Raw genomic sequence first — 27,548 nt, 5'->3', positions numbered from 1 at the left:
AAGACATGTTGTGACGACCAGCACTTTTGAATTTTGTGCACTTTCCTGCAGTGACGCAGACATAGTAAAAGACAGGCATGTCCAAAGAGTTTGATGTGCTGAAGCTACACCTGGGCTAAGGGGTGAGGTTTCGGCTAGTTCATATAACCTGCGAATATTTGATGTGCACCAAAATATCATATGCACAAGCATAGTCGCCTTTGGTTTGCCTGCGAGCTAGTACCAAGTAGCCGCAGCCACCGACTCGAGAATTTTGCAGGACAAGAATTGGGCAAGAATTTCGCAGGAAATTAAGGGGTTAGAATCGCCAAGGTTCGCTGCAGCAGACATTTCTCAACAAATATTAGCAATGCAGTCCTTGGGCCACCACGTCGCACTGCATCCCATCAAAGCCATTCGTTGCGGAACTGAGATTTTTATTTCTCCTTGTTTCTGAACTGCTCGATAAAAAAAAAGAGTGCAGGCCTCCAAGCACATGCCAGCTGTTGAGCCTCCAATGGCGTTTCAGGCCTTCTTGAATTTCTTCAAAAGGTTGCTCTGCTCAATCGCAGCTCTTCTCTTGCGCTACAGGGTGTAGAGGAGGAGGAGACAAAAGTGTTTCACTTCAAATCAACAATGCACTGCTGCCCCTTACTGTTAAATTAATGCCACTTAAACGGCACAGTCCCTGATCTGTAACAAAATGGACGAGCTAGCATGGCAAGTTATCAAAGAGGCCCTAAAGTACCTTCAGCTGATGCAATGAAGCACACAGGGGCACGAAACAACTCGATCTCTTTCCTCAAGAGTTTTGCTAACACACACAGGGTCACGAAACAACTCGATCTCTTTCCTCAAGAGTTTTGCTAACACAACTAGTGTTGATAGAGTTATCACACACTGGCTTGGAGTGGTGCCCCACCTGACCCTGCACACGTCAGCCAACAACTTGGGGTTATTAAATGTGCTGAAGAACGTAGTGGCGATGTCTGTAGTGCACGCAACAAAGTTCTCCTGTAATTACTAAGTTCCATCAGAGAAAATTGGCGAATGAAGCTGCTGCAGGCGAGCACGCCACGGCCCCATAGCCGTGTTTGAAGCTTGCATTGGCTGCGTGCCATGTGCAGCGAGAAGAAGGTAGGAATGGCGTCGCAGGCGCAGCGCACGCATGGCGTACGTCCAACTTAAAGCGTTTTGATGGAGGATGCACGGTGGGAGTTGTCGCCTAGCGTACTGTCTCAAATCCACGTTGTGCACTGCCGTGAAATTTTATTTCCCAACAAAGTTTGTTCGTTATATGCCGTAACACGCCAATTTAACCTCGTTAAAACGAGGTTTTAAATTAATTGGTTTCTATGGGAACTTTCACAGGGAATTATGATTTGCTTGTTATATCCAATATTTCCATACAGCCCATCTCGTTATAACGAGGTTCAACTGTATTCTCATCAGATGAGCCTAGCTGTAGCACTGCTAGTACCGCATCGTGGTTGGTGTGGCGCAGTTGCACAGTGTCAGCAACGCTGAACTCACATTGGGCGTCCCCGGTGTCGCACCGACGTCGAGGATCTCCGAGATGCCTCGTACAGGGGTGTCGGCGGTAGCGCCCGGGTCCGTGGCGGTGGCACTGGGCGCAGTGGCGCTGCCGCCCGTGCTGCTGCCCGCTGCCAACGCCCCCGAGCCGGTCGCCAGCAGAGCAGCGGCTGCGCCCGTGGCTGCGGCCGTGGCAGCGGCGCGGTCGGGGGCCAGCACCTCAAACTGGTGCCGCAGGGTCTGCAGCTCGTACTCGCAGGTGGCCAGGGCCAGCTTCAGCTCGTACAGCAGCACCATGTCGCTGCGCAGCTCGTTGAAGTGCTGGGCAACCTCTTCGCTTGGCGTCGGATTCAGCTCTGCATCCAACAACAACCGGCCACGCTCTGACGCCACTTTGCCAAGAACACTGGGGACTACTAGAAAGGCACCCTAATACACTCGTGGCACATGGGTTGTATGCGTCGGGCATGCTTTGAGCCGGCTGGGGGTGCGCTGCGCAGGGAAGAGCACAGGATATGGGAGAAGCTCAAAAAGTTAGTGATGGCTCAGCCAACACCTGCAGAGCACCCGTCCTTGCCCTTTAGGCTGGCGTCTGGAAGACTAAGGGGCAGGATAGCAGTTTCGAGGCTTTCTGTTCATGTTTGCTCGCACATTCTCCTTCAGTTCAGTTAAGAGGGAGGGAAGGGTGTGGTGCCACGCCAAAGCGTGTCATGTTCAACGTGTTTCTATGATACAGTGTCATCAGTCAAGCTTTTTGTACATTGCTGCGCCATTTTTTGAGTCGTCACAGAAAGCGTGCTATTCTACTCAGTGGCGAAGTGAAGCGTCGAGGCTCTTTTCGTGCTTCAGCTGCTTTAATCATAACTATTTCATACTGTCGGCGGTTTCTGTCATTGGTAGAAGCATGCGTGCTGTGAGTGGCCTGCCAAAGGTACATTGTGTGGGCATGACTTCACTACTTGCGCCACCAGGGAGGGGAGGCAGCTCCGAAGTGCTCGGAGCAGCCAGGCCTTCCAGGCTAGATAGGCTTCGGCCTACCATCTCAGCTGAGCACAGACAATTCACAGCACAATTTCCAACCATACTATCGGCCAATATACCGCACGTGCAACTTTGCACCAGTAGTTCCATTCTTGCAAGAAGTAATGGCCTGCAGCTGGGGATAGCAGTTAATGCCATGTTGCCACTGGCTGCACCTTGAACACATTGCATTTGCGAGTGCAGGAACATGTATTACAGTTATTATAACCTGTAGATTTAATAAACAAAATCAGCATGACAAGCAAGTTCATTTTTAAGTGGGCTCGGGGCACTTGGAACAAATGTCTTGTAAAGGAAAAAGATAAACGGCATTTGCTTGAAGGGTCCCTGCAACACGCTTTGAGCAGTGCAAATAAACCTGCGTGGCGTGTAAATTACAACTGTCAGGAATGCACGAGCCAAATATTACACATGCACATGAAGCAGTAAGCACGTAAATCACTGTGAAAGATGCAGAAAAACCACATGCGACTCCTTCAATGTCCCTTATTATGACCACTGTAATTATGACATTACAGCGGTGGCTGCCCTATTGCTTGTTGCTGGCGAACTTCATGGTTTCTTTCTCACATTTCCTGCGACGATCCGACGTCTTCTATGCCTGAAACTGTACGGACAATTTTGGCATTTCTTTTGTCTTTCGCATGCGCGCGGAGCTTGAGTGACGAACTAAATAATTCCCTTTCAACCGGACCACTCCACAACAAATGTTCATTGCTTCAATGCTTCAAAAACACCTTACCAGCAGGCAGCAATGCCTGCTGTCTTGTTGCACCAGACTGGAAATAGACCCCTCCGCGTTGTGGAGAAAAAGAGAAAACTCCCCAGCCTGTGATATATCGAAGGCCACCGAAGATAACGGCATGAGGCACCCCCCATCTCTGGGAGAGAGCGCGCAGCTTTCGTTGCATAGTCCGTGGTCAAGTTGAGAGGGAACGACTAGGCATGATTTTTCATTGCACGTAGCTTCGGGGATAGTGAACAGATTTTTATAATCCTTGCGGGAGGAGATTGCTGGGACAATAGACTTTATTCCAAGATACATTCAAAGTAGTCGATGGTAAGTGCTGCAGGGCTCTTTAAGTTTGAGAAAAACAAGTGCGGGTGGCATATTCCAGAAGTAGTTTAGTCTGCTTCATACTTCCAGCCGACCGCGACTCCTCTCAACTCTGTCTTCTCTCAGAGTTTCAACCAACATGCCCAGTGACCTCCCATGACCACCGTGAGACATCGGGCAGTGGAGGGGGGACACGACTCGTTCCATCTTCCATTGCACCACATGCCCCCACGTTCCAGAATCGGCGTGCACTAACAACAGTGAAACAAGCGACTCACCAACACCCAGTTCCTGGAGCAGCTGTTCAATGGCCTTCGTCTTCTTCTGGCCCACTGACGCTGGAAGCTTCATCTGCACAAAGGGAGAAGCTGCCTGAGAACACTAGGGGCAGCTACACAACAATGAACGCACCTGATACGTTAACCTTTGGTGGGAATTTCATGTTCTCTGCAAAGTGCAAACACAGTGCGCACAATGACGTATACGACACACCCCTATGCACATAATGAAGCCACTGTCCAGCGTCCATTGACTAACCGAGAAACTCCCACGACCGCAGTACTAGCAAATTCGCACTGAATCATTCTGTGCAGCAGCAAAACAGAGGCACCTTTTAACCCTTCTAGGGTCACGGACGTACACATACGTCCTCTGCAAACACCTTCAAAATGGTCAATAACGTATATGTATGTCATCGCTTGTATGTTTAAAGGGGTCCTGAAATGCCTTCCGCCTATGCATGGATGTACATGTAACCAAATAAAGCAATGTATTAGCAATCTCCTCCTGCAAGAATTTTGTTAAAGCGATGAGTATTAGCTGAGAAATCGTAAATCAAAAACCGCGAATTATCGTCGCGCCGTATTTCCTCCTCCTTTCAACTGTTTCTTCGCTGTTGGCCTCCCCTCCCATGATGCTCCGCTCCTCAGCGGTGACGTACTTCCGCTATTGCGCTCCCACAGACTGCCGTCTGCTACGGGCCAGCTCTTTCGGCTTTTTCATCTCTGTAGACACCATGGACACAGGCTGGAAAAGCGAACGAATGACCTGGCCGCATGTGTGCGGCCTGGCCTTGCCCTTTCGCGGTGCACGTAGCTGCAGTTGGTATCGGCGGCGAACTCGCAGCCGCGTGGGGAGAATCGTGCGCTCGTTCCCTTTGGTGCACCGCGCACTGTTTATCCAAAAAGCGCGATCTCAGATGTGGCCCCGCTGGTGCCGGGTGTTATTTTGCGGTGGTTGTAATTCCTACTACCGGCGGCATGTGAAAAAAGACATTTTCAACCGACACAGAACCCGTGCACAAAACGCGCCGGATCGGATCGCTTTATCAGCGGCGATGAACATGAAGGCGAAGAGCAAACCAACGCTGCACTCGATCAGCGAGAACCCGTGTTCTGACAAGCTGCACCCATGTGTTGCATTCAACACTGACGGGAAAGCGTTTGTTTGCACTTGTTTGGATAGTTGTAAAATGTCCAAACACTCCGGCACTCCGCTAGCAGATCAGCCGGTGAGACATTTCGGAAAACATTTGACAGATGGCGCCGTATGCATTAGTGTGTCGCTACGCAAAACTGATGAGACGCTCTACTAAAACTCCCATCGCGGTGTCACGTAGCGGGACGCAAAAATTTAGCGTTTAGCGTATGCAAAGGCCACAAACGCTGTACTAAAACTCTATTAGCAGCAAAATAGCGTGCGTATGTGAAACCGCTTGCGTTTACAAAGCTGCACGCCGAGCGCGTACGTTTCAAACCTAGTGACATCGTTTAAATACACTGGCAAGCACAGTGTAACGTAGTCAGATATCAACCGTATGCTCAGGCGACAAGCAAGAGCTTGTTTTATGTGGGGCGGAGATTGCGCATAAAGGCCCGTTCGCACTTGCGACGAAAGCGAGTGAGAGCGGCAGGAATTCCGTCGCTTTGTCGCGCGACGATCGTTTTTGTCGAATGGTCGGGACAAATTTTCGTTGCGTGACAGAATTCCCGTCGCTTTCGCTCGCTTTCGTCGCAAGCGGGAATGGAAAGTTCTGCTGCTGCCGTCTGCTACGCAGCTCGGAGGTAACCGCGCGATCTGCTCGGGCCGGATGAACGCGCACACTCCCGCACGGCAGCGCCCCAAGCGGCAGACGGCCGCGTACATCGCTCCCGGCGCCGCCCGCCTGCCACACTCAGGAAATACGTCACATTATTTTCTTCCGCCGATGGCTCTTCTTTTTATTTTTATTTTATTATTTACTTCAGCGGCGCGCTGGCTATCGTTTGCACATCTGGTAACGAGGGGGCACGCTAGGTATCGTCCACCAGGCGCCTCTCGCTTCTTGTGCCTGCCACAGACCAAGGGCCCCTACGAAACTGCTGAGGCTCTTTGCGCCTTTTTTTTTTTATTTTATAGGAGCGGTGCGCCGTCTATCGCTCGCGCATCCGGCTGCGCGCGTGCACAGCGGCTGGTTTTGATATCATCCTCCGGGTGCTTCCCGCTTTTTGGGCCCGCAAAACTGATGTCTGTCTAATTTCGATTCACTCAAAAGGTACCGGCTTGTTACTCTCTCGTTTTTATTAAAAATTTTTCTTGTGTTACTCATGAATAAACCACATGTATGTACAACACAAACGATTTTTTTGTCACTTTATGGTCACCCTAAAAAATTTTCATAATTTTTTCTCGAAGAATTTAAATCAGCAATAACAAAAATCAACCCTCAAAGGGTTGATGGTTCTCACCCTATGGCTCCGTAAAGACACACCACAGGCCTTGAAGTCCGGGAACCGAATGCCTGCAGACTCCACCGCCTGCAAGCAAGTGAAGAAGAAAAAGAAGGCAGTGTATAAAAATGCTAGTGTGTCACACTCAGCCTGATATGCTTTAACCAATTCATGAAGACTGTAACCTGGCCTTGCAGGCCAAATGGTTACTAGGTTTCTCTACGGTCCTATTGTTCTGACTATACAAGTTTTCCTTGCAAACGGACCTTTGTTTTGCTCTTTTTACTATTTTGATGTTGCTTTGTTGTGTCTTGCGTTACATTGTTAACGCTTTATTTTGTCCGCCACAGGAATCTGTTTCCGTGGGGAGTAAATCTTCATACACATTGTCCATTCGAGGTCAGGTAGCAGTGAGATGCACCTGGCCCCGCACAATTAGGTGTTGCCTTGGCGATGTTAGACATTCTATTAGCTCCCATGCAACCGAACGGCTGAGGCCCCAGCAAGCCACTGGGTAATTACGTGAATTGCATGAGGAAAGAAGAAGGCTGTACGGAATCAGCCAGTGGAATTTCTACAAAGTTATGCCCACCTTCGTTGCAACCTCCTCCAATGACTTCCACCTGTTCTTATCTTTCTTCCAGATTTTTCTCATTTCATCCATTATCACAGTTCATTTGCTAACTAGGTAACTGCACAGAGCCACAGAGCCTGCACCATGCGAGCTAAGCTACAGGCACAACTTCGTCAAGCAAATACAGTGCGTTTCTTAGACCTATCGTCAAGGCACTCCATTAGCACAATTTTCCTCAAAGGCACTGGAGAGCTCCCCACCACAAACACCAATCAGCCTTCCTGTTTTGAAACAACAAACTGAAGGCTGAAAAGGTGTCCTGATTTCTGCAGCAGCGTCACCACATGAAAAAAAAGTAGACAATCAGGCCAAGGATGATGGCCACCCAGTGTGCACCGCTACCCTTCTACTTTATGACCTTGTCAAGTGTTCCGGTCTTGCAGAAATGTGAACGTGCTTGCTAGAAGAGAGTGATTTACAGGCATTCACAAATTTCCACGAACTGGAAGTGCGTCGTGCAGGTTCAAACGCAACGGCAGCAGTGCTCACCCCCGGCTCGATGCGGCTGCTCTTCTGCACGCTGAGCTTCTTCTTGGGGCCCTTGCGCTCAACCCGGCGGGCCTCGGCGCTGTTGTCGGCGGCCGTGATCAGCTTCTGCAGGTCCTGGGTCTTCTTCTCCCGCTCCTTCTTACGCAGCTCAATCTTGCGCAGCTCGCCCAGCAGGGTCTGCTCCTCCTCCACCTGCACCCGGAAAGGGGGAACAAGACCACCCCACCCTGTCCTCTTGCACTGGGTTTGGTGCGAGAATTCAGTGGCCCCCTTCATAGCAGCAACACTACCACTCGCTGCTTTCTCTTTCTTCAGCGCATTTGCAACATCTCCATCAATTAACTGCCCACACACTGCACGCTCAAGCTGTGAGTCTGTGCTACGCAACTGTCCAGTGAGATGCCTTCCACGGCCCCCATTTTGTAGAACAAGCTGCTTTCGTGTAAGTGGGTGCGACAGTACTTCAGTCAGCTCCCAGTCCCAAATACCTTATGTGTGCTCTATACCTTCGTATTGCCTTCCATTCCACTATTTTACAGGGTTCAAGGAAAGGGCTGTGTGGTGAGAGATTTCTTCCAACTTGCACAGACAAAGACTACTTTTCAAGCTAGGCAACTCAAGCTAGACATAGGTGCAATAAAATAGCCCCACATATTTTGAGCCAACAAGGAGAAAACCTTGGGCACAAAGTAGAGAAAATCCAGCACCAATAGGTTCAAAAAGAAAAAGAAAAACGAAACCACACCCAGCACAGCGGCTGGACTCAACTGTGGTGCCAGGCGACATCTACAAGATTGTCGATTTGTGCAGCACCAATGCCTGACCAGAGAGGATGCAGTGCATGAGAAACGCCGACACGAAGACGGCTGCCTTTATAAGAAGCCGCCAATCCTCTAGCAATGCATAGGACAACTGGGACCAATTGGCCACAGTGAAGCGACGAAGAAGATCACAGCATTGGTCATTCCGTGTCCATGTGTGCGAGGAAGCTTGATGGTGGGCAGCAACCGACCTCAGAATTATTAATGTGCATGCCGTGATTGGTTAAAACTCTAACCTGATCCTTCCTGTCGCTCTTGAAAGAATGTGGTAACGAATGTGCATATTGTGAGACTGGTGCAGAGAAGGAAAACTGGACCCCGGCATGCCTGCCATGTGCAGGGTGGGCCGCTCTGAACAGATCTGAGTGAACCCTACGTCCCGAATACAGTTAAACCTCGATGTAACGAAGTCGGTAAAATTCGTAATTTACTTCGTTACATTGAAATTTTGCTACACTGAAATTCGCGGTTTTAATGAAGTGTTCATCCCGTGAAGCATTTCCTGCAAAATAAAACGTGGCGCGCATACACGGCTAGCGCACTGTTTCTGTTTCTATCGGTGCTTAATCGTCTACGCGGGCATTAGAGTGAACCGCATGGAGCGTTTCCTCCCCGCAAAAACGCGCCCCGCATGCCACAGGCGCGCTGACACAGCCGCGCAGACAACCCGCGCGATGTGAGTATCTCCAGCGAGCGCTTCCGCTTGCTGAAACGCAACTTGAGGGGAAAACGAGAGGGGCATGCGAGAAAAAAAAAGGCGGATAACGTGGGCGAAATTTTCATTGTAAAGCGTCATACGCGCCGCTTACGAAAGCGCCCATCAAATATCCTCGGCATCCCCGAGCGCTTCGAAGCTCCCGCCATAGGGTGCGCGCCTCCCCAATCGCGGACGCGGGTGTGAAAAAAACGTGCGCACAAGGCTCATAAAGCTTCAAAAATGCTTGCTGGGACGATGAAACCCAACGAGCATGAGCGAACTCGAACGAAGGGCAAAGCGGCGGCATGCGGCGGCGGCGGCCCCGCAAGAGGCGATTAGGCTTACCACCGCGGAGGATGTTTGGTGGGCGCTTTCGTAAAAGGCGCGCATGACGTTTTACTATGGTTTTACTGTGAAAATTTCGGCCACGTTATCCGCTTTTCTTTCTCGTGTGCCCCTCTCGTTTGCCCATTGAGTTGCGTTTCAGCGAGCGGTTATAAGCGGTCGCTGCAGCTACCCCGCATCTTGCGGGTGGTCTCCGCGACTGCGTCAGCGCGCATATGGCTTGCGGGGCGCGTTTTTGCGGTGAGAAAACGCCCCATGCCGTTCACGCTGATGTCCGCGTAGATGATTAAGCTCCGACAGAAACAGTGCGCCACCCGTGTATGCACGCCACACAGTTTGTAAGCAAGGGGCTCGCTCAGACTCCGCGGCTCGCTGCATCCGCGGCATCGGGCGGCCCGTGTTGCCGTTCGCGTTTTATTGAGATCCCATTTCGGCGCTTGCGTCTCCCAAAATATACATCTACAACTTAAATTTCGTGCCTAGTTCTCCGTGAAACTTCGTTACATTGAAATTTCGGCAAACGGGACTTCGTTACACAGAGGGTGAAAATACATGGTGTGCATACACTTGAAGTTACGAAAAATTCCGTGGTTCGTTACATCGAGGGTTTCGTTACATTGAAGTTCGTTACATCGAGGTTTAACTGTATTGGAGATCACCCGCTAGCTCCTCGCACAGCGACAGGCCACAGGAAGGAGAGGCAAAGGAGAAGGGAACGGAACGTCCAACAACTACAAACAAGCGCCCACCTGCTCGCTCGTGCGGTCGTACAGCTTCAGCAGCTGCTCCTTGCGGCGCCGTTCATGGTCCGCATCGAAGGCGCGGCCTTTGGGCTCCTGTCCGGGGGGAGCCCTCACACGAGCCAGGGTCTGGGGGGGGGGCCAAGAAGGCAAGCACTGGTCGGAGGACGCCTCCCCGTTTCTGAACAGGCAGAGCAAGCACTGCGCAAGATGCCACACTACAGGGACCCAGCTAGCGCCAGGGTGGCCTCCAACCATGCCGCACTACAAGAACTGGCACAGTGCGCGTGCCCAATTATTTTGTGTAAAATATTTGCGTCCACAGATGGCTTCACACCTACGGTACGGTGCACTAAACAAGCGAATGTGAAACAAATAGAGAGTAAAGGTTTACACATTAAGAAGGAAGTTTTAAATACGTGCCACGAAATTAAGTGCAACAAGACAAGGAATGTGATGCAAGTACTAGCACAATATTTGGTACAATGCTCAATGGATGTAAAAATTGCGCCTTGAATGAGTTTTGTAAAGTTGAGCCAAAAGAACTAGGTACACTAAATGTCAAAGACTCAAGCAAGTTGTCTGTGACCTGCCACCTCTCTCCACTGGACTTTTTATAGTACTTCACGTGGAAGACCGTAATTTACAAGGGCATTCACAATACTGCTAATACGGTGTTTCGCAACACGACCTCATCTCTGTTGGGTCACGGTGTGACAAAGGATTAACTGAACGTTAAGAATTAATTTAACTTTACTTCACAAGAGTGGAAACCTTTTCTGCACAATATTATTTGTCTGGTAATCATCATGATGCAAATTTAAGTCTCTTGGTGTGTACTTTTTATCCAATGTATGGTGTGGCGAAGCTAGTGGAGCACAAAATTTAAGTGAACTTGAAAAGTGCACTCTGTCTCCTACTAATTGGGGAACCTTGCATGTCAAAAGCATGTGATCCATTCTTGAATATGCTTAAAATAATCGGGGACAATACACACACAAGCAAAGAAAAAAAAAGGGGAACTTTTCACGAACCCTTAAAACCTTGACCCCTGTCCAAAGTCAGAAGGTGTGGGGACCCTTGTCTCCATACGCCTTGCCTGCACATGTTTATTGCGAGTTGGGGAGCCACCATTTTGGGCAGCCGGTGCATCACGGGAGTCGTGACCTTTTCGTGACCCCTTGCGATGCACCGAACCAGTTCGCCGTAACCAAGTGCGCGAGGGCATGGGGGAAGGAGGACCAATTCGTTGCCTTCCTTTGCGCCCCCCTCTCCCAAACCAAGGGAAGACCTCCTCTCCCTGAGAGCTGACCTTCGGGACGAACGAGCATTCCACCGGGAGTTGACTGGGCGATGTGGCCAGTGTCAGTTGGTTTGGGCAGTGCCTGCTCTTAATGCCCCAATCACCGAGAACCCAGTTGGCTCCACGGGGACTCTAAGAGATTCTGTCCTGATTGGTCACAAGGGATTTCTCCCCGTTCCCGCGGCCGTGATGACGGATATCAAGGTCCGAGTCCAGAGGCTTGAGCGAGCGAACGGAGCCACTGCATCCCGCAAGCGATAGTCGTGTTGTCTGGTATATATGCCCTGTATCTGCCAGGCAATAAGGCCTCACTTTGGAATGCCGGAGCCTGTCTACCGCATGCGAGTACCCGAACCCGTGCTTTAGTCTTCGGATTCCGCTGGGGCTAGTGTGGCGTGTAGCACTAGAGAAGCTAGCCGGGGTCCTCTGCTATCCCGTACGTTGGCCCACAAAGGCTGGGACAAAATTTCACACGCAGCGCAGGAGATCACAAGTACCTGGCAGATGCCATAGTAGCGCTCCTTGAGGTCCTCCACAGAGCGCACCGTGGAGAAGCGGGTGGTGTCCCAGCGATCTCGCACAATCAGGAACCGCTGGTCGAAGCGTCGGCAGAGTTCAAGCAGGTGGTCCGTCTCTGCCCGACTCCACTGAGTGCTGGTCAGGTGCTGCTGGTACTCCACCTCCGAGTAGCTTGGCACCGGCACTTGCTGCTCACGCAGCGAAAAAACAAAGTTCAAGTGGGGATACGGGGTGCAAGATGAACATGTTGAAGCTACGGCTCCCGAATCGACACCCACAGAAGCTACACCGGGTGCGCCGCAGTGGGGCGAGGCCCAGAATTGTTTGGAACCACATAGCATGGTTGGAACCACATCTGTGCCTAATGCTGTGAACATCAGCACTGTTGTTTCTTGGTAGGCACAAAAAAATGGCCACTGCAATCTGCTTTACAACCACTAACTCTCCGTGTGGCAGCAGTTGCTCAGACATCACGTTACTACAGCAAGTTGCTGCCTGAACAACAAAATCTTGTTGTCTTGGGGGGCTCATGCCTAGGGGGCACCATGGCTGCCAACCTCTGGCCCCATTCCAGGCAGAAAAAAAAAAAAGAGGACTAGTGCAAACCCAGCTTTGAAACACAAAATGATTTGCTCTGCTCTGGAACAACAACACAGACTACACATGTTAGCCAAGCATAAATCGCACCATGAGCAGCAGTTTTTAAAGTTCTCCTAGTTAACTCCTGGTGTGCGTGCATGAAGCTTGCAAAAGACCAGTGCAACTCCCACTGTTCCTTCTGCTTGGAATCAACCCATTCCTCCTATCTGGCCAGTGTTTATTTGGAACATATTGTTTGACGTCATAGTCTTGTTGTTCTGCTTTCGGAGGGCACTCCCACACTACATGTGCATGCGTACACATGCACCCAAACAAAAAGAGAGAAAGCAACAAAAACCAACTCTATGCAGGCTTGTGAACGATCAGCCACAATGTCACGAGAAGTGGAGCTGATGTGTGTAGAGAACTTCCCTGGAGTGGCTCACCTTGTTGAACTTGGCAAAAGGGTAGTCTTTGCCTTCATCAGCCACTCTTCGCCAATGGCTCAGCATCACTCCATCCTTGGGGCAAACAAATTCAAAGTCGTTTCACTAAGATGTATACGAGTGGTATCACTTCAGTAGAGGTAGCGCCACTTGGTTAAATAAATAAAAAAAAAATAGTTCAGCCGCCACTTTGAGGTCAACAGACGCACGTCTAGTTTTGTGTCATTCATGCTGTTTTTCAGCTTTGCGAGTGTTACTCTGAGCACCAATGCCGGTCGAAGTACTTGGCCCGTTCATTCTCTAAAGCTACAGCGAGACGACAAAGGTGATATGTGGCACAAGCACGAGGAGATAGCCAGCTATATACACGCTGACCTCCTCTCCATACCACCATCCTGAGTGCATCCTGTACAGCTACTGCGCGCTCTCCATTGGCAAACATGCCCCAGGGTGTTCTCCAGGGTCGCTCTTTCTTACTCATGTGGCATTTTTTTTCTCTGTGCCCAGCATGCTCGATGCTTTTGGGCACTGCCATGCAACGCTCTTCCTTGATCGTGCGGCATTCTTTTGTTCTGTGACCTTCACTGACAGGCTCCACACTCCAAAAGAATGGCAGATGCCATTTTAACAAGGTGGTGCACTTAGCACTCTTGCACTAGAAACACAGAGCTGGAGTCCTTTTTTACTTATTTACCCTAGACATGTTACAGCCTAGTCGAGGCACTCTAAATACGTTGGCCTGTATCTCTGCAGACTTTGTGAGAGCCATGGTGTTGTGAAAAAGTAATAAAACTGGACCCCTGTGTTTCAATGAGGCTTTAAATTTTTCCCAGCATCAGAAAAGCAGAGACTGCAAAGCAATGCGCTGCCATCACCCCCGAGAGGGGAGTACAGCAGCCTTAGAGAGTGGTGCACCTTGCGTGCGGGGTTGGTGAAGGGCATCCAGCGCCAGGGCCGCACCCTGCGGATGCCCAGCTTGGCCTTGTTGCGCTTGTAGCCCTGGCTGCTGTCTGTCGGCAGCAGTGGAGGGTTGTCCCTGGGCGCAGAGGAAAGACAAGACATGCACCCTTTTCAACGGCCAATTTTAACTTGGGCCTTTTTTATGCATAGAAGACAGGTGATTCCCCAACCAATACAAAGAAACACATTTGAAGCATAAATCTGGGCAACTTGCTTACTCACCACTGATGAGATTCAGCTGGCACCGAGAGACAGAACAATAAAGGAGGGGTCACTGCTTGCCCTGTTTCCTCCTCTAACGTAACGTCTTTTAGTGCCCACCACAATCTTCAGCAGCAACGAACGCGAGCCAAATTCACGAAACTGCTTGCTGTTACAAACAGTTTTCTATTGGTGAGCACTTTTTATGGTAACTTGCTTCTACGGTGCAACTGGCTTGCTCGATGCCAGACGAGTGGTGGACACAGATGAACTGTTCTTACAAGATACAAACTTAAGATCCCATTGGGATCACTTGTTTGCATTTTATGGGCACATTCCCGCTATCTTGCAGTGTGAATATGGCAAGTTCTAAGGAGTCACGTACCGAGCATCAGAGAACAGAAGTGCATAGAGTTCCCTGTGCATTCCTTCAGGTCGCTTGAAAGTGGCCTCGATGAGCTTCCGCTTCTGCATATGTTTGTTCTAAAGAGCACAGGGACAGAGAAGTGCAATACAGAGGGTTACGCAAGAACACTTAACAGCACAGCAAAAATGAACAGGAACAAGAAGAGATAACAGTACTGAAGCTACTTGGCTATACAACTCCCTGTAGAAGCGAGAGCACGGTGCCAATTCATTAATGTTTCACCAGACTTTTGAAGCGAAGGTTTAGTATTCTCACTGACGGCGTCTGTAACTCAAAAATGCCCAAGTGAAGAAAAAAAAAAAAAACGCTTCCGGCAGTTGGAATCGAACCTGGGTCCCTTGTGTTATGAAGCCAGCATCTATCTGACTGCTCCATTTCAACAACATGGTCATCAACATGGTCATCAACATGGTCAAAGTAGATTGGAAACCTTAGGCGACAGTGAAAGAATCCATCACGAGAAAGCTTCGCGTTCAACCATCGTCGTCGCTTGATGGAGGGGTGCATGCTTTTTGCATACATCTATTTAAGGATATGTCGAGCTTAACTTGCCTTCCGAGCATCTGTGCCAAGAATGGTTTCCTTGCTAACTTCAGGGGTGTTGGGACGTTCCACGTCCAGTATGTCCAGGACGTCACTCATCTTGAAGCCTGCGGCGAAGAAAACAGTTTCACAAGTTGCACGGTTTGTGTATGTGCACTTTACATTTTTAAGCATGCAAAAGCACCTTTACTGTAAAGAAGAAATGACGGGCTTATATTGCCACTTATAAAGATGTGCTTAGATTGGCCCGCTGTTCCCACGGGCAGCAAGATTCATTATTAGGAACCTCTCAATGAAGGCCGAATTTAGTTCGGTTTGTTTATAAGGAAATACGACGTGTACCTGGAGTTGCGTCTGAAACGTAAACGTATGTTCCCCCCGTTTTACGTCATTAAATTTGTTTCGCAGACACGCGCAAAGCCATGCTCTGCTGTCTCACAACCAGACGCGGACTTTATGCTTAGCACCAAGGTGAGTGCGCGCTGGCAAACTTGCTTTTGTAGGTTCTTGGCCATCAAAAGTTCTAGACTCAGACTACACGAAGGTATATATACACAGGAACGCACCGTAACGAACTCAGCACCACACCGAGGATACAAAAATCTCACTCGCACTACCACTCACTCGTGACCGGCGCTTTTACCTTTTTCTTTCTCACGTGGCCTCTCTACGAAGTGCGGAAACGACGATCTCAGGTTAGATTTCCATCAGTACTGCCGGCAAGAATACAGGAACACATTAGTGAACGAAACGATGCGAGCCGCGAGCGGCGTCCGCAGTTTACACGGTTTCCAACCAAAACATCTTGCCCAATGTGCTATTTCGACGCAGCACACCAGCGAAGACGTCGAAACAGTGGACTTTCTCGAGACATTTTCTCGTGTACTTTTTGACGTCACAATGAAAAGTTTTTTTAAGAACGTAATATTTTTTTCAAGAAAATAATAAAAAGTAACGTTCGACCGGTGTTTGTCATTGTTACGTTGACGTTGTTCTTTTTTCTTTTGCGCATGGGGTTGTGCTGGAGGAGTTTTCCAAGTTTTCTGCGTACACGGGACCACCTTGTTTTTAACAGCGATGCTGCTGGGCCATGGAGACAAAGCACAAGTTTGGTTCATCCAAAAGATTGCTGCCGTAGAATCATACTGACACCACTTTTAATGCAAACTTCGATCAAATAATTAGGAAAAAAGGGAATGGCCATGCCACATTTCCCGCACTAGACCAGGAACAGATCCAGGTTTTTTCTGACAGGGGGGTCAGAACTTTTCTTCCCTCCATGGGGTCAGCTTCTATCAGTGATGATGAAGATTATGATGATGATGAGGAGGTTAGTGCCTTTTTATTGAGCGATATTTTGGAAAACCAGAAATGCAGGGAATAGAAAAAATATCATCAACTAGACATTTTCTATGACCTGAGGGGTCATCTGCTTGGGAATATAAATTCAAAAATTAAGGGGGTGTTAGGACATCCGGACCCCCTCTGGATCTGCCAATGCCTACCACGTAATATGCGGTGCGATTGGCTGAGGCTGGCAAAAGCAAACGCAAGTTAGGCAGGGCTTCTAAGCTTGCAGAACGAGCTATTTTGGCTTCAATTTACTGCGTATTCATTTTATATATAGCAGCAAGAATGGTGGGGTAAACAAAGGAAGTTATGAAATTACACATAAACACAAAAGCCCCAGTGCGTACAACTGTTGGTACTGCGCACACTATGCTTCTTATAGCTGCACAGCAGTTCGCCGCTTTGGGGTTGTCTCACACGACACTGGCCGATTAGCGTAATTGTTTTACATGACCAGGCCTGTTTGCCGAGCGTACCCAATGTTTCACGGAACAATTACTTCCAACCGCAGCAAAAACAAGCCAGGTGCAAATACAGTCAGAAACAAAGTGAGGGCCAACAGCGGCCCTGCACAGTACAGAGGCACCATCGAGGAGGACTGATGGTAAACAAAGTGTTCCAGACAACGCTGCAGAGTTAACGGTGTACTAACTTCTGCTTGAAGATTTATCCTTGCTGCGTCATCATAGACATCACGAAACACGCGATTTGGTGGGAGAAACAAAAATTTACCTTAAACATTAATTTCTCAGTGAATAAAGCATTGTTTGGTGCCGGAAAAGCACTAGGGGTATTATAAAACTCCAAATCTTTTGAATAAAACAAATTTTGTCTGCATGGCCTCTTTAAGTTGGTGGTTGGGCCAGCGAACGTGCATATAAGAAAACCTGGCCAAGAGATAACGTCATCGCACGTGCCGGCATCACTCCACAGTAGCTTTGCCTCACCGTGCTCAGGTGAGACTCGCGTTGCTGCCTATAGGAGGTGCGATACAACTGGTACAATCAACAGATTTAGGGGAAATCCCCAAGGCGGAGTAATTTTCTCCAAAGAAAAGTTTGACATCCACCTCAAAATGCAGCCATGGTATGGCTCACCTTATCGCTTGTTGCTATGAGTGGTGCAGTTTTGACGGTGCAAAGAAAAGAATTAATGTCAAAATGAAAGAAGCCAAAAGGCTGAGAAGCGATAACGTTAATCAACTTCTTAATAAGCGTCCCATACACCAGACCACACAAGCCGAATGGTGGCAGCCAAACAAGTGGAAAAATTTTGAGCAAACTCTCATCCCTCTGCGCCGTCTGCTACTCTTGAAGCTTCACCGCAAAGCCGGTGGGCACGTGTATATTGTGCCTACTTTAATGATTGTTCATTGCTTTTTTTTAACGACAGCATCACGCAGGAAACTTTGCCGAGTCTCCAAGCATAGCCACACACAAACTCAGCCGAACCAAGAATAAGAGGTGGGGCCACCAGCTTGCTATTTGCCCAGTCTTTGCGAAGCTGCCCCAGTATTTTTCCTTCTGCTTAGCCATACAGAGCTTCGCTTTAAAAAGTTTTCCATCCAACATTATACACCGGTCAACAAAAGAATTGGTGGGCCGAGCCATTCATATGGTTGTAGGTTACCCAGTGAAGCAGTTCCGGTTTCATTGGGCTGCACACATTCAGGAAGCAAAACACGGTTGGCTAGGGCGCAGTCCAAAGGAGTGGACGAAACTGCTCCACCTTGCCAGCCAGCGGTCTGCTCGCGAGTGGCAGTGGGAGCGGCTGTGCCGAGTTCAATGCCACAATCTCTCCCCATCTTCCCGTTTCTGCTTCCAGAACCCCCCATGGGAATGCATGCAAGGATGCAAACAAGGGCTCGAGGTATGCACAGTTCTGTAGAACTCAAGGGCATCAACACTCACATTATGAGCAACTGGCAGATCAATATATATAGTTTATGAGCAACTGTATAGCATAGCAGACTAGCAGTCACCTTGATTTGTGTTCACAGGGCTAGGCAGTGGACTAGGCAATGGTTCTAGGTAGCATGAAAAAATAATGGTGTAATTTCACACCCACTTACCTGGCACACTCGATTACCTGATTACAGATTATGTTACCTATTTGAAAAAATTAAAACCAGTCATAAATAGGCATGACAGGAACTAGGCCTGTTTGAGATTTGCAGAAATTAAATTTAGCTAAACAAGACTAGCACACAAGAAATAAGTAGACAGGTAATGTCTACTAAACAGTTGCTGTCTGCTCCATTTATTGCAACTGCATCGTCTTGGTTGGTGTTAATACAGCAAAGTTTCATCCAGAAAATCTTTGTACCAATTTCAACATGTGCATGCTCTGGAAAAAAAAAGAAAAAAACCTGTCTGCACTAAAAGGTAAACTGAGGTGTTGGGGGAATGTGTGGGTTCAAAATAGTGTTAGAAAAATTTGAGACTAATTTAGTAGCATAAACAGGAGCATACATTCACATTTTGCAGTATTCCACTGGCACTTGTGGCCATAGTTGGGCATCATGTTTCTAGAATGCGCAACTTCTAAAATTAATCATGCTTTACAAGTGCAGTTCACAGCATTGCAATGTGGAGCAGGAGCACCATTCGACAAAACTCTATAGTACACTGGTTTAATTGAACATGATTTTTTTCTACACATGCCTGCAGTCGAATATTTTTTGTTTTAGAATGGAAAAAAAACGTCTTTCTTTTTCCATGCTACTCTACAGTTCGATGGCCTATCTGCATGTTCTATTGATCTCATGCTTTCACACACCCTGCACAATGTGGGCACAACCTGTGTATCAATGCCAGAAGCCAGTAATGTCACCACAGTACACAGCTGCCACTGTCATTTGGCATGCTCTTGTAGCTACATGTTTTCACCCAGAAGTCCTAAAATCTTCCATGTCTGTCTAGGCCTTATATTTTTTCATATTATCATTCGGTGGGCGAAGAAATGGACACAGCACCTGAAAACATAGTGTCGTTCAAAACAACGAACATAGCAAGCAGACTCACCACTACCTCTCAAAGGTGGCAGACCGTATTCCAAGACGTGTGCACACTTCGCGTTCTCAAAGATGGTAGCAAGCCTGCATGAATTCACATACCCCTCCGCAATCCCTTCTTGGGTAAGAGGAGCGTGTACACAGATGTACAGATGACAGAGTCAGCAGCCAGTCACTACTTTTTCAATGTACTATACCCCAAACATGTCACTGAAAAGTGATTCGCACGTATAATAACAATTATAAAAAATCTCCAACAGGAGCGGCTAGTCTTACGATGTGAGGATGTGCGAGCATCATTTCTCGCCGAGTTTTGTCGCCGAGCTCTGTCAATGAGTTTAGCATTGACGAGGGCAAGATGCCGCAAGGCCCTTAAGATGACAAACCGGCCTTTAGACAAGCTGCTCAGAGCTGAAATGACACAGGTGGCCACGTTTCACCTGCCCACTAGACTACGTAGATGCAGATGCTTCCTTCGTTGTCATTGCTGTTGCTGCACTTGCATACCTCATACTGCGAGCTTGCACCACCTAGTGAATCACCATGCAGTAAATTGCTGCGAGGCAGAAGCCAAGCTGAGGCCCCTAAAATCCCACAGGTCTTACACCATGCATGTATGCAGTGCCATCTAGCAAACTGCCTGTGGGCAGGATGCGGCCACAGCGTCTGGTTACACACAGATGAGGACGATGCGTTTTTGGAAGAGCCAAGGATTGTGCGACTGATGAATGCACATTAAACTGAATGCACACATAAAACCTTAAAATGTATGTTTCCCTCTGTAAGTTACAACTGTTCCATCACCATTAAAAAAATAGTATTTCCAGACTGCAAGTATCTGTAACTTGTCATGTACTGCAGACGTGCGGACGGCCACTAAGCAATAATAAGACCGTGGGGTTTGCTTGCTTTCAAGAAAGCTGGCTATGCACACATGCACATCTAAAAGAACTATCTCTCGCCATGTGAATGTGGTTTTTGTGAATATGATTCTCACTAAACAAAACACAAGTGCATGCGCAATTAAAGGAAAACACGCCACAGACCTCTGCTTCATTTGCCCTTAATTTTATTCGCTGTACAACATTTCAAGCGCAGTCATCACAGACGGTGTATGGACAACAAATGTTTTTACACAGTGCTAAGAGAGCGGTCCAAGAAAAAGTACAAGCTAGTCCAACTCAGAAACCATTGTATCTGTTTTTGGTGCTAATGGGAACACGTGACTAGATTAATTCAGTTGATGCTGGAGAGCGTAGCACCTGCTTAATTCAGTTCACACGGCTGTCACTCGGGTGCAGCTGCACCTTTTTCAAGTATGTACACAAAGCTTCCATCGGAGCGGGTGTCAGCATCACACTGGCAGAAGCAAGAATAGCTTCACAGCACTGCTTCAAAATTTGCCAAGCTAAGTGTGCCATGCCTGACTTTACTGCCAAAAGCTCTACACGATCACAAACAGACGACGAAGCAGTCTCAGTCAGCGCAAGGACCGCTGCGCGCACATGTGGAAAAAACGGGCCACACTTTTTCTTTTACGGCAATTATTTCATGCCTTAACGTGCACAATTTCTGTTTTCCTGAACCGAATTTCTTTTTTGTGTGCACAGGATTTGAGCTTAACCTTTGGCAGCATGCCTTTGGCTTGAATGCTGCAAAGTGCAAAACATCGCAGTCACAGCTTGAGAAATTTTTAAGTGACACTCAGTAAAAGTGAGCCTTTCCAAGTCCACTGCTGTTGACTGTCAGTCCTAAGTCTGTTGATTATGGTGCTAGGCGACTGAATTTTTCCAACGGGTTAGATCATAAAAAAGAGGCATGTTCTAGGTATTTTTTCAATGTAGTGGCATGCAATTAAGACTCTCAGAATTGTAGCCAGGTAGCTGTGTGAGCTCAACATTTGCGAGTACTGCTTTGGCCTTCCCAATTCTTTTTTACAATTCTTTTCAAAGCAAAAGAAAAAGTCACCAAGCGTACACAGATGGGAAAAATGTGGCTTTGGTTTTTTTGTTTTTCCTGGCCCTTAGCAAAGCTGGAATCAGACACTAACACAAGTCAATTCTGAAACTTAAAATGCATCCAATGTAACTAAAAGTAAGACAAAACAATGTTGACAGTTACCCAGAATTAACAGTCCCTTCGCGATTTTATGTATTACGCAGAGTCTGTTAGATGAAGAAAAAAAAAAGCTGTAGTTCAGTGTATCATGGCAGCATTAACTGCTATATGTTTGTTTTATCATAACACCCAATTTCTAAACGAGGTGACAAAATAGTGATCCTCTATTCATTTGGGCCGTGCCAAAAATCTGTGATAATATGGGAACCTGAACATTCATCGTGTCATGTCATGTCAAAGATTTAACCTCTGACACGAGTCACGGACACTAAGTTGTCATGAGCATCAGCGGTTTGTGCAGACAAATGAAGGAAGGTAAGAGTACTGTGCTATACAACAAGCATACGATGCTATTTTCTGTACGTTTGCTGCCAACAGATACTGCTGCACTGGAGGTGATATGGTGTTGCTCATTGCATGCTAAAAGGACAAGGGAAGCAAATAGATAAACCAAGTCAGAGAAAACCCGTTTGCATGGCATTGTGACACACAACTCAATGGCGCACATTGCACAGTAAAGATGAACAGCGCAGAAAGCATGTTGCAAAAACACTGCACCTTGTACGAGCATGAAAATGCTATTAAACAATAACATTGAAATACTGTCAACTCCCATCTTTCCTGCCCTAGTGGAAACAAATAAACTTTGCTTGAACTAATGAATCAAAGTAAAAATAAACAGCTTTTACTCTAGCAGAGCCAGCCTCCAAACTTGGCCCACTTAAGCGATAAAATTGAGTCAACTCAAGCTGAATTGACGAGATGTGACAGTACAAAGATCGACAAAATGCTGAAAAGCTACAGACAGCTCAGTGATGAACTTTGTGGAACATACATATCACCGGCAAGTTAAGGGCAGCCAACAAATGCTGCATGGTAGCTTTTTAAACACGAGCGGCTTTTGTCAGAGATTGCCAAGGAGACAGCTGGACACTTATTCTGAGTCCTTCCTTTACCCGACCCTCCAGAGGAGGGGATCCTTGAAATCGATTTGCCCATGCATTAGCATTGCGGAATAGTTAGTATCAGGCTTCCTGGTTCAATGCCCGTTTTTTTCACCAATGTGTAGATTGAAACCAGCTTGGGAAAACATTGCTCCTGTTCCCCTTGATGCACCAGACTTTTTGTCATAAAAAATTTCCCCACACTGCCTTTGCACCAACTGCAAGAAGCAGTGTGAAGCTGCATTCCCCAGCCTTCTGCTGGTTCCATGGACTGTGAGCTAGATGGACTAGAAAACAGCCGAGGCAAGCCTAGCATAATGTCTGAATACCCAAAAGTCCTTTGATGACGTGCAACAGCTTTGTGGTTATAGGTATGCACTGCCCACTGAGGTCAAATTTCAATGGAGCTCACCCATTTGCAAAAATTTTTGCGCATATCAGTTAATTGAAGAACTAGTTTAGGGCATTCTGTGGCATCATTTTCGCAATGTTACTCTAACACCTCAACTTGGCATTATTGTAGATGACAGTTTTACTGGGGCTCCCAGGCTGTTAGCTCACAACGGAATGGGCTCCACCTCTACAGAAGGTTTTCTTCAGTCAGTCCAGTAAGATGCAAAATGTATGAACTTCGGCACGCTTGCCTGAACTGAAGCTTCCCTTCAATGGCTTCCGTTGCGATGTTCACGTGATATGAAGCCTGCACTTAAGGTCTGTGTCTCAAATATGACCGTGACAGCTAGAATATTTTTATATGCAACACACCTTACATTCCTTCCTGATGCCTTGTTTCCTTCAATGCGACATTCCATCGACTCCCAGGGAAAGAGATGCTAACCGCTCAGTCCCGGCAGAAAGCAGAAAATTAAAGCTCCACGTGTGTCGTTTCATCAACAAAAACTTAGTCAGCTTTGAGCACAAGTCCCACAACAAGTGAGAACAAGATACGACACGATGCATGAATGTGCATCACAGTTTTCAGAAGCTGCTCCAGGCACTCTTCTAAACTATAATGCTGGACGGAAAAAAAGAAAAAGCGACGCACAGCAGTAAAAGCAGCAGCAAATCCTGCGGAATTTGCAGGCGTTGTGGAACAAATGAATTGTAAAAAATGAAATACAGATGAAAACTTTGCACTTGGTGCCAATTTTTTTTACAGTGGGGCTATTGGGAACAGGTCAACCCTCCGGCAACAGAAAGCCCAGAGATTGCTATGACAATAAATAATGTTAGCAATCTATCACATCTTCAGGGGGTCAAACATATCTGGACAAAAACGGCATGCCTTAGAAGGGGCATCAGAACCTCCACCTGTACAATGAGCATGCCGTTTTGCGTGCTAAAATATTTTTAAACAGCAAAAACAAAAAAGAGGGGTGAGGGGCGGTGGAGGGCTCCTAGAATACTCAGACGGTTTCCCTTGGTTATGCAAGCACAGATGTACATCAGGTGACCAACAGAGGCAGGCACATTCATTGTAAGCCTCCAGAAAACAAATGTAAACACTCTTGTTGGACATTCATCATGGGAAATAAAAGCACGAACTGAAACAAGGACAACAAAGGGAGACAACACCAGCACTTCTTCCTGGTCTTATTTCAGTTCACACTTATTTTTAAATCGTGAATGTTTACCACTTAGCTTGTCTCACCATTTTACTTGTTGGACAATCAAGTTTGTTGCTGTCCACATGACTGCACTGCCTTGTACTTCCATTTAAAACTAGTCACTCGGCTGTGACAGCGTCCTGTTTCTTCTGGAACAGTGCAAGTGATAGTAGCTAGGGGCGAACTTTGATGCATCATTACCTTACTTGGCCTTCAGGTATGACAGGTGCACCCCCTCACAGGCTTGTATGGGTCACACGACTGAACCAATGAGGAAAAGCAGAGAGCAAAAGAACATGATGAAACATACAAAGATGACGGAAAGCTCAGGCAACAGAAAAAACGGACTAGGGGAAAGCAGGCAGTTGCTGCAGGCTTTGTCTCCAAGGAAAGGCAAAGGATGCACTGGCTGGACATACTGTCATCACAACGCGTCTAGAGACAAGCTTTATCATCAGTGCAGTGTGTTTTAAGCTTTGTCCTTGTTTTTAATCGTGTATTAACATCATCTTGGTTGTTCCTCAAAAGACAATTTATAAGATGTATGTTGGTAAGAACATTTATATCATTAAACTTTCCTCATATCACCACTTTTCTTTCCTTTCAAGTCATTTAGTAGAAAGAGGTCAATCGGCATAACAAAAAGAAAACCTGTTTCAAAGGTGTCCCAGCGACCGCACATGGTAGAAAGCGATAAAACGCCATTGCCGACAACTGTGCTCTTCACCGCGCTGAGGCTTTGGCAGCACTGGCACCAGCCTGAAAAGCATCGCTGTTCATATCACCATCACGGGCCTGCAAGTGCTGAAGAGGTCCCCTAACATGAAACAAGAATAATGAAACGAAAGATGAGGTGATACTCAGACCAACCGTCTGAGTCCCTGTACAACGCCAACACAGAGTGCGACGATACTGACACAAGAACGACTGTCTATCACAACAGCAAAGATGGCATAGGCAGGAGTTATGTACACAGCAGCAGTGGCACAGCTAAAAGACAGAACCGAAAATCCTGACAAGTGGCCTGCAACAGCCTTGCCCGCAACATCGAAGGCAAGCAAGTACCATACATAGTGCGCCTCACAGCTCAACAATAATGCACAAAGAGGGGAAATGTGTGACACAGATTCAAACGTCGCAAATGCCGAGGGTGACAGCAGTGGCACGGAAACGAAAAGCGAGCCAACTTGGATTGCACAGCAGCCCGAAATGCTCACTAAGCATGCCGACATGGGCGGGGGGGTGATCAGCCAATGCTTAGGCGAATGTTTTGAGAGACGAAAATAAAAGCAGAGAAAAGGTCCTAGGCTAGCCATCTATCAGGACGGCGGGAACTCCAGGCGAACAAGCAGCGCATGCAGTATGGTGGCGCCCCTCTCCTTGGTGCGCCACTCGAGCTCCGAGGCGCCCAGGAATGTCTCCGTCGAGTCCCTCGCGATGGCGCCACCGGTCGGGCTCGCGCTGGGTACGCGCGCCGGGTGGGTGGTGTAGGAACCAGGTTGAACCAGAACTTGGAAGGCCGCCCGCGCTTGCAGTTGATGGCCGCTTTTGGGGTCGACGAACCTGTGCGAGGATGAACGAGTGCGAGTGATGGTTTCACTAGTGCTGGGGGCCTGGCGGTACGCCAGCTTGCCTCCACAAAAGACACGTTTACTGTCTCTCCTTTAGTGCCCCTTGGCTTCCCCTCAACCCCAACACTGGCACCTTGCAAGGCCCGACTGTTTGGTTCAATGAGTAAATATTGAAGGCTTTGCATAGTATGTAAGGAAGCCAGGGGCAGAAGCTGGGCTTCAGCATTTTGGAACAGCTCAGGCAGCAGACGTAATAACACTTGGCGAACATTTGGCCATTTGGAGAAGCCTCCTTTGCAGCTGAAATCATTTTTCATATGCACGAAAAACTGCACACATTCACACACACGTTTGCTTACTTTTTTTACTTAGCATTCCATTACTTGCATGTATAAACCTGGCTATACATCAGACAAGTAGAAAAATAAGAACCATGGTCACATCATTGAAGCATAACAGCTTAAATGAGCATCAACTTGGCAGAGACTAGGACAAATACTCAAACGGGGTAAACTCCGCTAAGGAAGACGCCACAGAGAGGCACACAAGGACAGGCGCAGTCCTTGAGTACCTCTGCGCCTGTCCTTGCGTACCTCTCTCTGTGTTGTGTCTTCCTTAGCACAGTATACCCCGTTTGAGAATATGCACCAACTCATCCAACAACAATTTCTTTTAGGACAAATACGACTACATCTGGCTACACCTAGGACAGACGTCGGGAGTGGGGAAGAAGTGTAGGAGGACCCATGGCATTAGAAGATCATAGCTGAGATCAGCAATTACTCAGTAAAGACAAGAAAAGGAGCAAAAGATTCCCTTTTCCAATTCACAACATAAAGTTTGTCTTCACAGCCTTGTCCACTTTGGCCTCCCAGCTCCCCAAGCAGCATGCAACCCTAACACACAACAAAACGGTGTTGCACAGCTGAAGTGGTGACATGCATAACTTGTCACGTGATCTTTTTCTGCACAAGAAGGGCTAGATCTTGCCAGCATGCTTGTTGCGAAATTTTGAGTCCAATACTGTTTTCTCATGAACATGCTTGCACATGAAACCTTGACATTTAGAGACGCCCAAACTACAGAAAAAAAAAAAAAAACCTGCATATATACAGTTAAACCTTGATGTGACAAAGTCAGTAAAATTTGTAATTTACTTCGTTACATTGAAATTTTGCCACATTGAAATTAGCAGTTATAATGAAGTGTTCATCCCGTGAAGCGTTTCCTGCAAAAAAAAACGTGGTGCGCATACATGGCTGGCGCACTGTTTCTGTTTCTATCGGAGCTTAATCGTCTACGCGGGCATCAGCGTGAACCGCATGGAGCGTTTTCTCCCCTCAAAAACGCGCCCCGCAAGCCACAGGCGCGCTGACGCAGCCGCGGAGACCGCCTGCACGATGTGCGTCGACAGCTTCTAACCGCTCGCATAAACACAACTCGAGGGGCAAACGATAGGGGCATGCGAGAAAAAAAGCGGATAATGTGGAAAAAATTTTCACCGTAAAACGTCATACGCGCTGCTTACGAAAGCGCCCATCAAATATTTTCTGCGGCGGTAAGCCTAATCGTCTGGCCAGCCGGAATCTCCGAGCGCTTCGAAGCTCCCGCCATAGGGTGTACGCTTCCCCTTGGCGAAATGGGTCAGGCTCCTTCCACGGTAGCATTTCGGCTGGCGTACCCACAAATTTTCCTGCCATTTCCCGCAGCCTTTACAGCCTTTTCTCGCGACCTTTACGGGCCCCATACGTTTGTAGTACCTCCCCTAGGGACGAAGTGAAAAAAAAGAACGAACCTGGGCCAGAGCCCGAGCCGCGGCGTGAGCGAGCAGGGGTTTGTTTGCAACCAGAGCGGACTGGCAGATCCGCGACCTTTACGGGCCCCAATACGTTTGTAGTACCTCCCCTGGGGACGAAGTGAAAA

The 27,548-nt window shown here is 47.8% G+C and overlaps 2 protein-coding genes and 1 long non-coding RNA gene across 4 annotated transcripts in view; 1 reads left to right on the top strand and 2 right to left on the bottom strand.

Annotated features, from left to right (window-relative positions):
* Nucleotides 1–395: 395 nt before the first annotated feature.
* Dmap1 (DNA methyltransferase 1 associated protein 1) lies at nucleotides 396–15,845 on the bottom strand. The gene is made up of 12 exons (XM_077675814.1): nucleotides 15,666–15,845; nucleotides 15,032–15,129; nucleotides 14,438–14,535; nucleotides 13,807–13,927; nucleotides 12,892–12,966; nucleotides 11,845–12,054; nucleotides 10,054–10,173; nucleotides 7,442–7,633; nucleotides 6,337–6,405; nucleotides 3,889–3,961; nucleotides 1,513–1,868; nucleotides 396–564 (listed from the first exon to the last, which is right to left on the bottom strand). The coding sequence occupies exons 2-12, from the start codon at nucleotides 15,119–15,121 to the stop codon at nucleotides 505–507; spliced, it is 1,464 nt and encodes a 487-aa protein (XP_077531940.1). The 5' UTR covers nucleotides 15,122–15,129; nucleotides 15,666–15,845; the 3' UTR covers nucleotides 396–504.
* Nucleotides 15,846–16,250: 405 nt separating this feature from the next.
* Nucleotides 16,251–26,517, top strand: LOC144144386 (uncharacterized). Its single transcript, XR_013317239.1, has 3 exons — nucleotides 16,251–16,352; nucleotides 18,197–18,241; nucleotides 26,302–26,517. It is a non-coding gene; the product is annotated as an uncharacterized LOC144144386 (long non-coding RNA).
* Nucleotides 20,438–27,548, bottom strand: part of Neurl4 (neuralized E3 ubiquitin protein ligase 4) — a 65,690-nt gene continuing 58,579 nt past the window's right edge. For both annotated transcript variants that reach the window (XM_077675808.1, XM_077675809.1), the window contains exon 26: nucleotides 20,438–25,617. In XM_077675808.1, the coding sequence (XP_077531934.1) occupies nucleotides 25,374–25,617 (244 nt within the window). In that variant the 3' untranslated portion in view covers nucleotides 20,438–25,373. The remainder of the gene's footprint in view (nucleotides 25,618–27,548) is intronic.

Source organism: Haemaphysalis longicornis, unplaced genomic scaffold (genome assembly GCF_048455015.1).
Source record: "Haemaphysalis longicornis isolate Haplotype H1 unplaced genomic scaffold, Haemaphysalis longicornis Haplotype H1 scaffold_7, whole genome shotgun sequence".
In the NCBI taxonomy this organism is placed as follows: Eukaryota; Metazoa; Arthropoda; class Arachnida; order Ixodida; family Ixodidae; genus Haemaphysalis; species Haemaphysalis longicornis.
Note: the sequence above shows the minus strand (reverse complement) of the source record. Positions and strands in the feature narration are given on the sequence as shown.

Coding starts and splice junctions, on each gene's coding strand:
- Dmap1 (XM_077675814.1), bottom strand. CDS start 15,121: ATGAGTGACGTCCTGGACATACTGGACGTGGAACGTCCCAACACCCCT. Junction 3,962..6,336: donor TGTCTTTACGGAGCCATAGG/GTGAGAACCATC, acceptor CCCTTTGTGCAG/ATGAAGCTTCCAGCGTCAGT. Junction 1,869..3,888: donor GCTCCAGGAACTGGGTGTTG/GTGAGTCGCTTG, acceptor TGTTGGATGCAG/AGCTGAATCCGACGCCAAGC.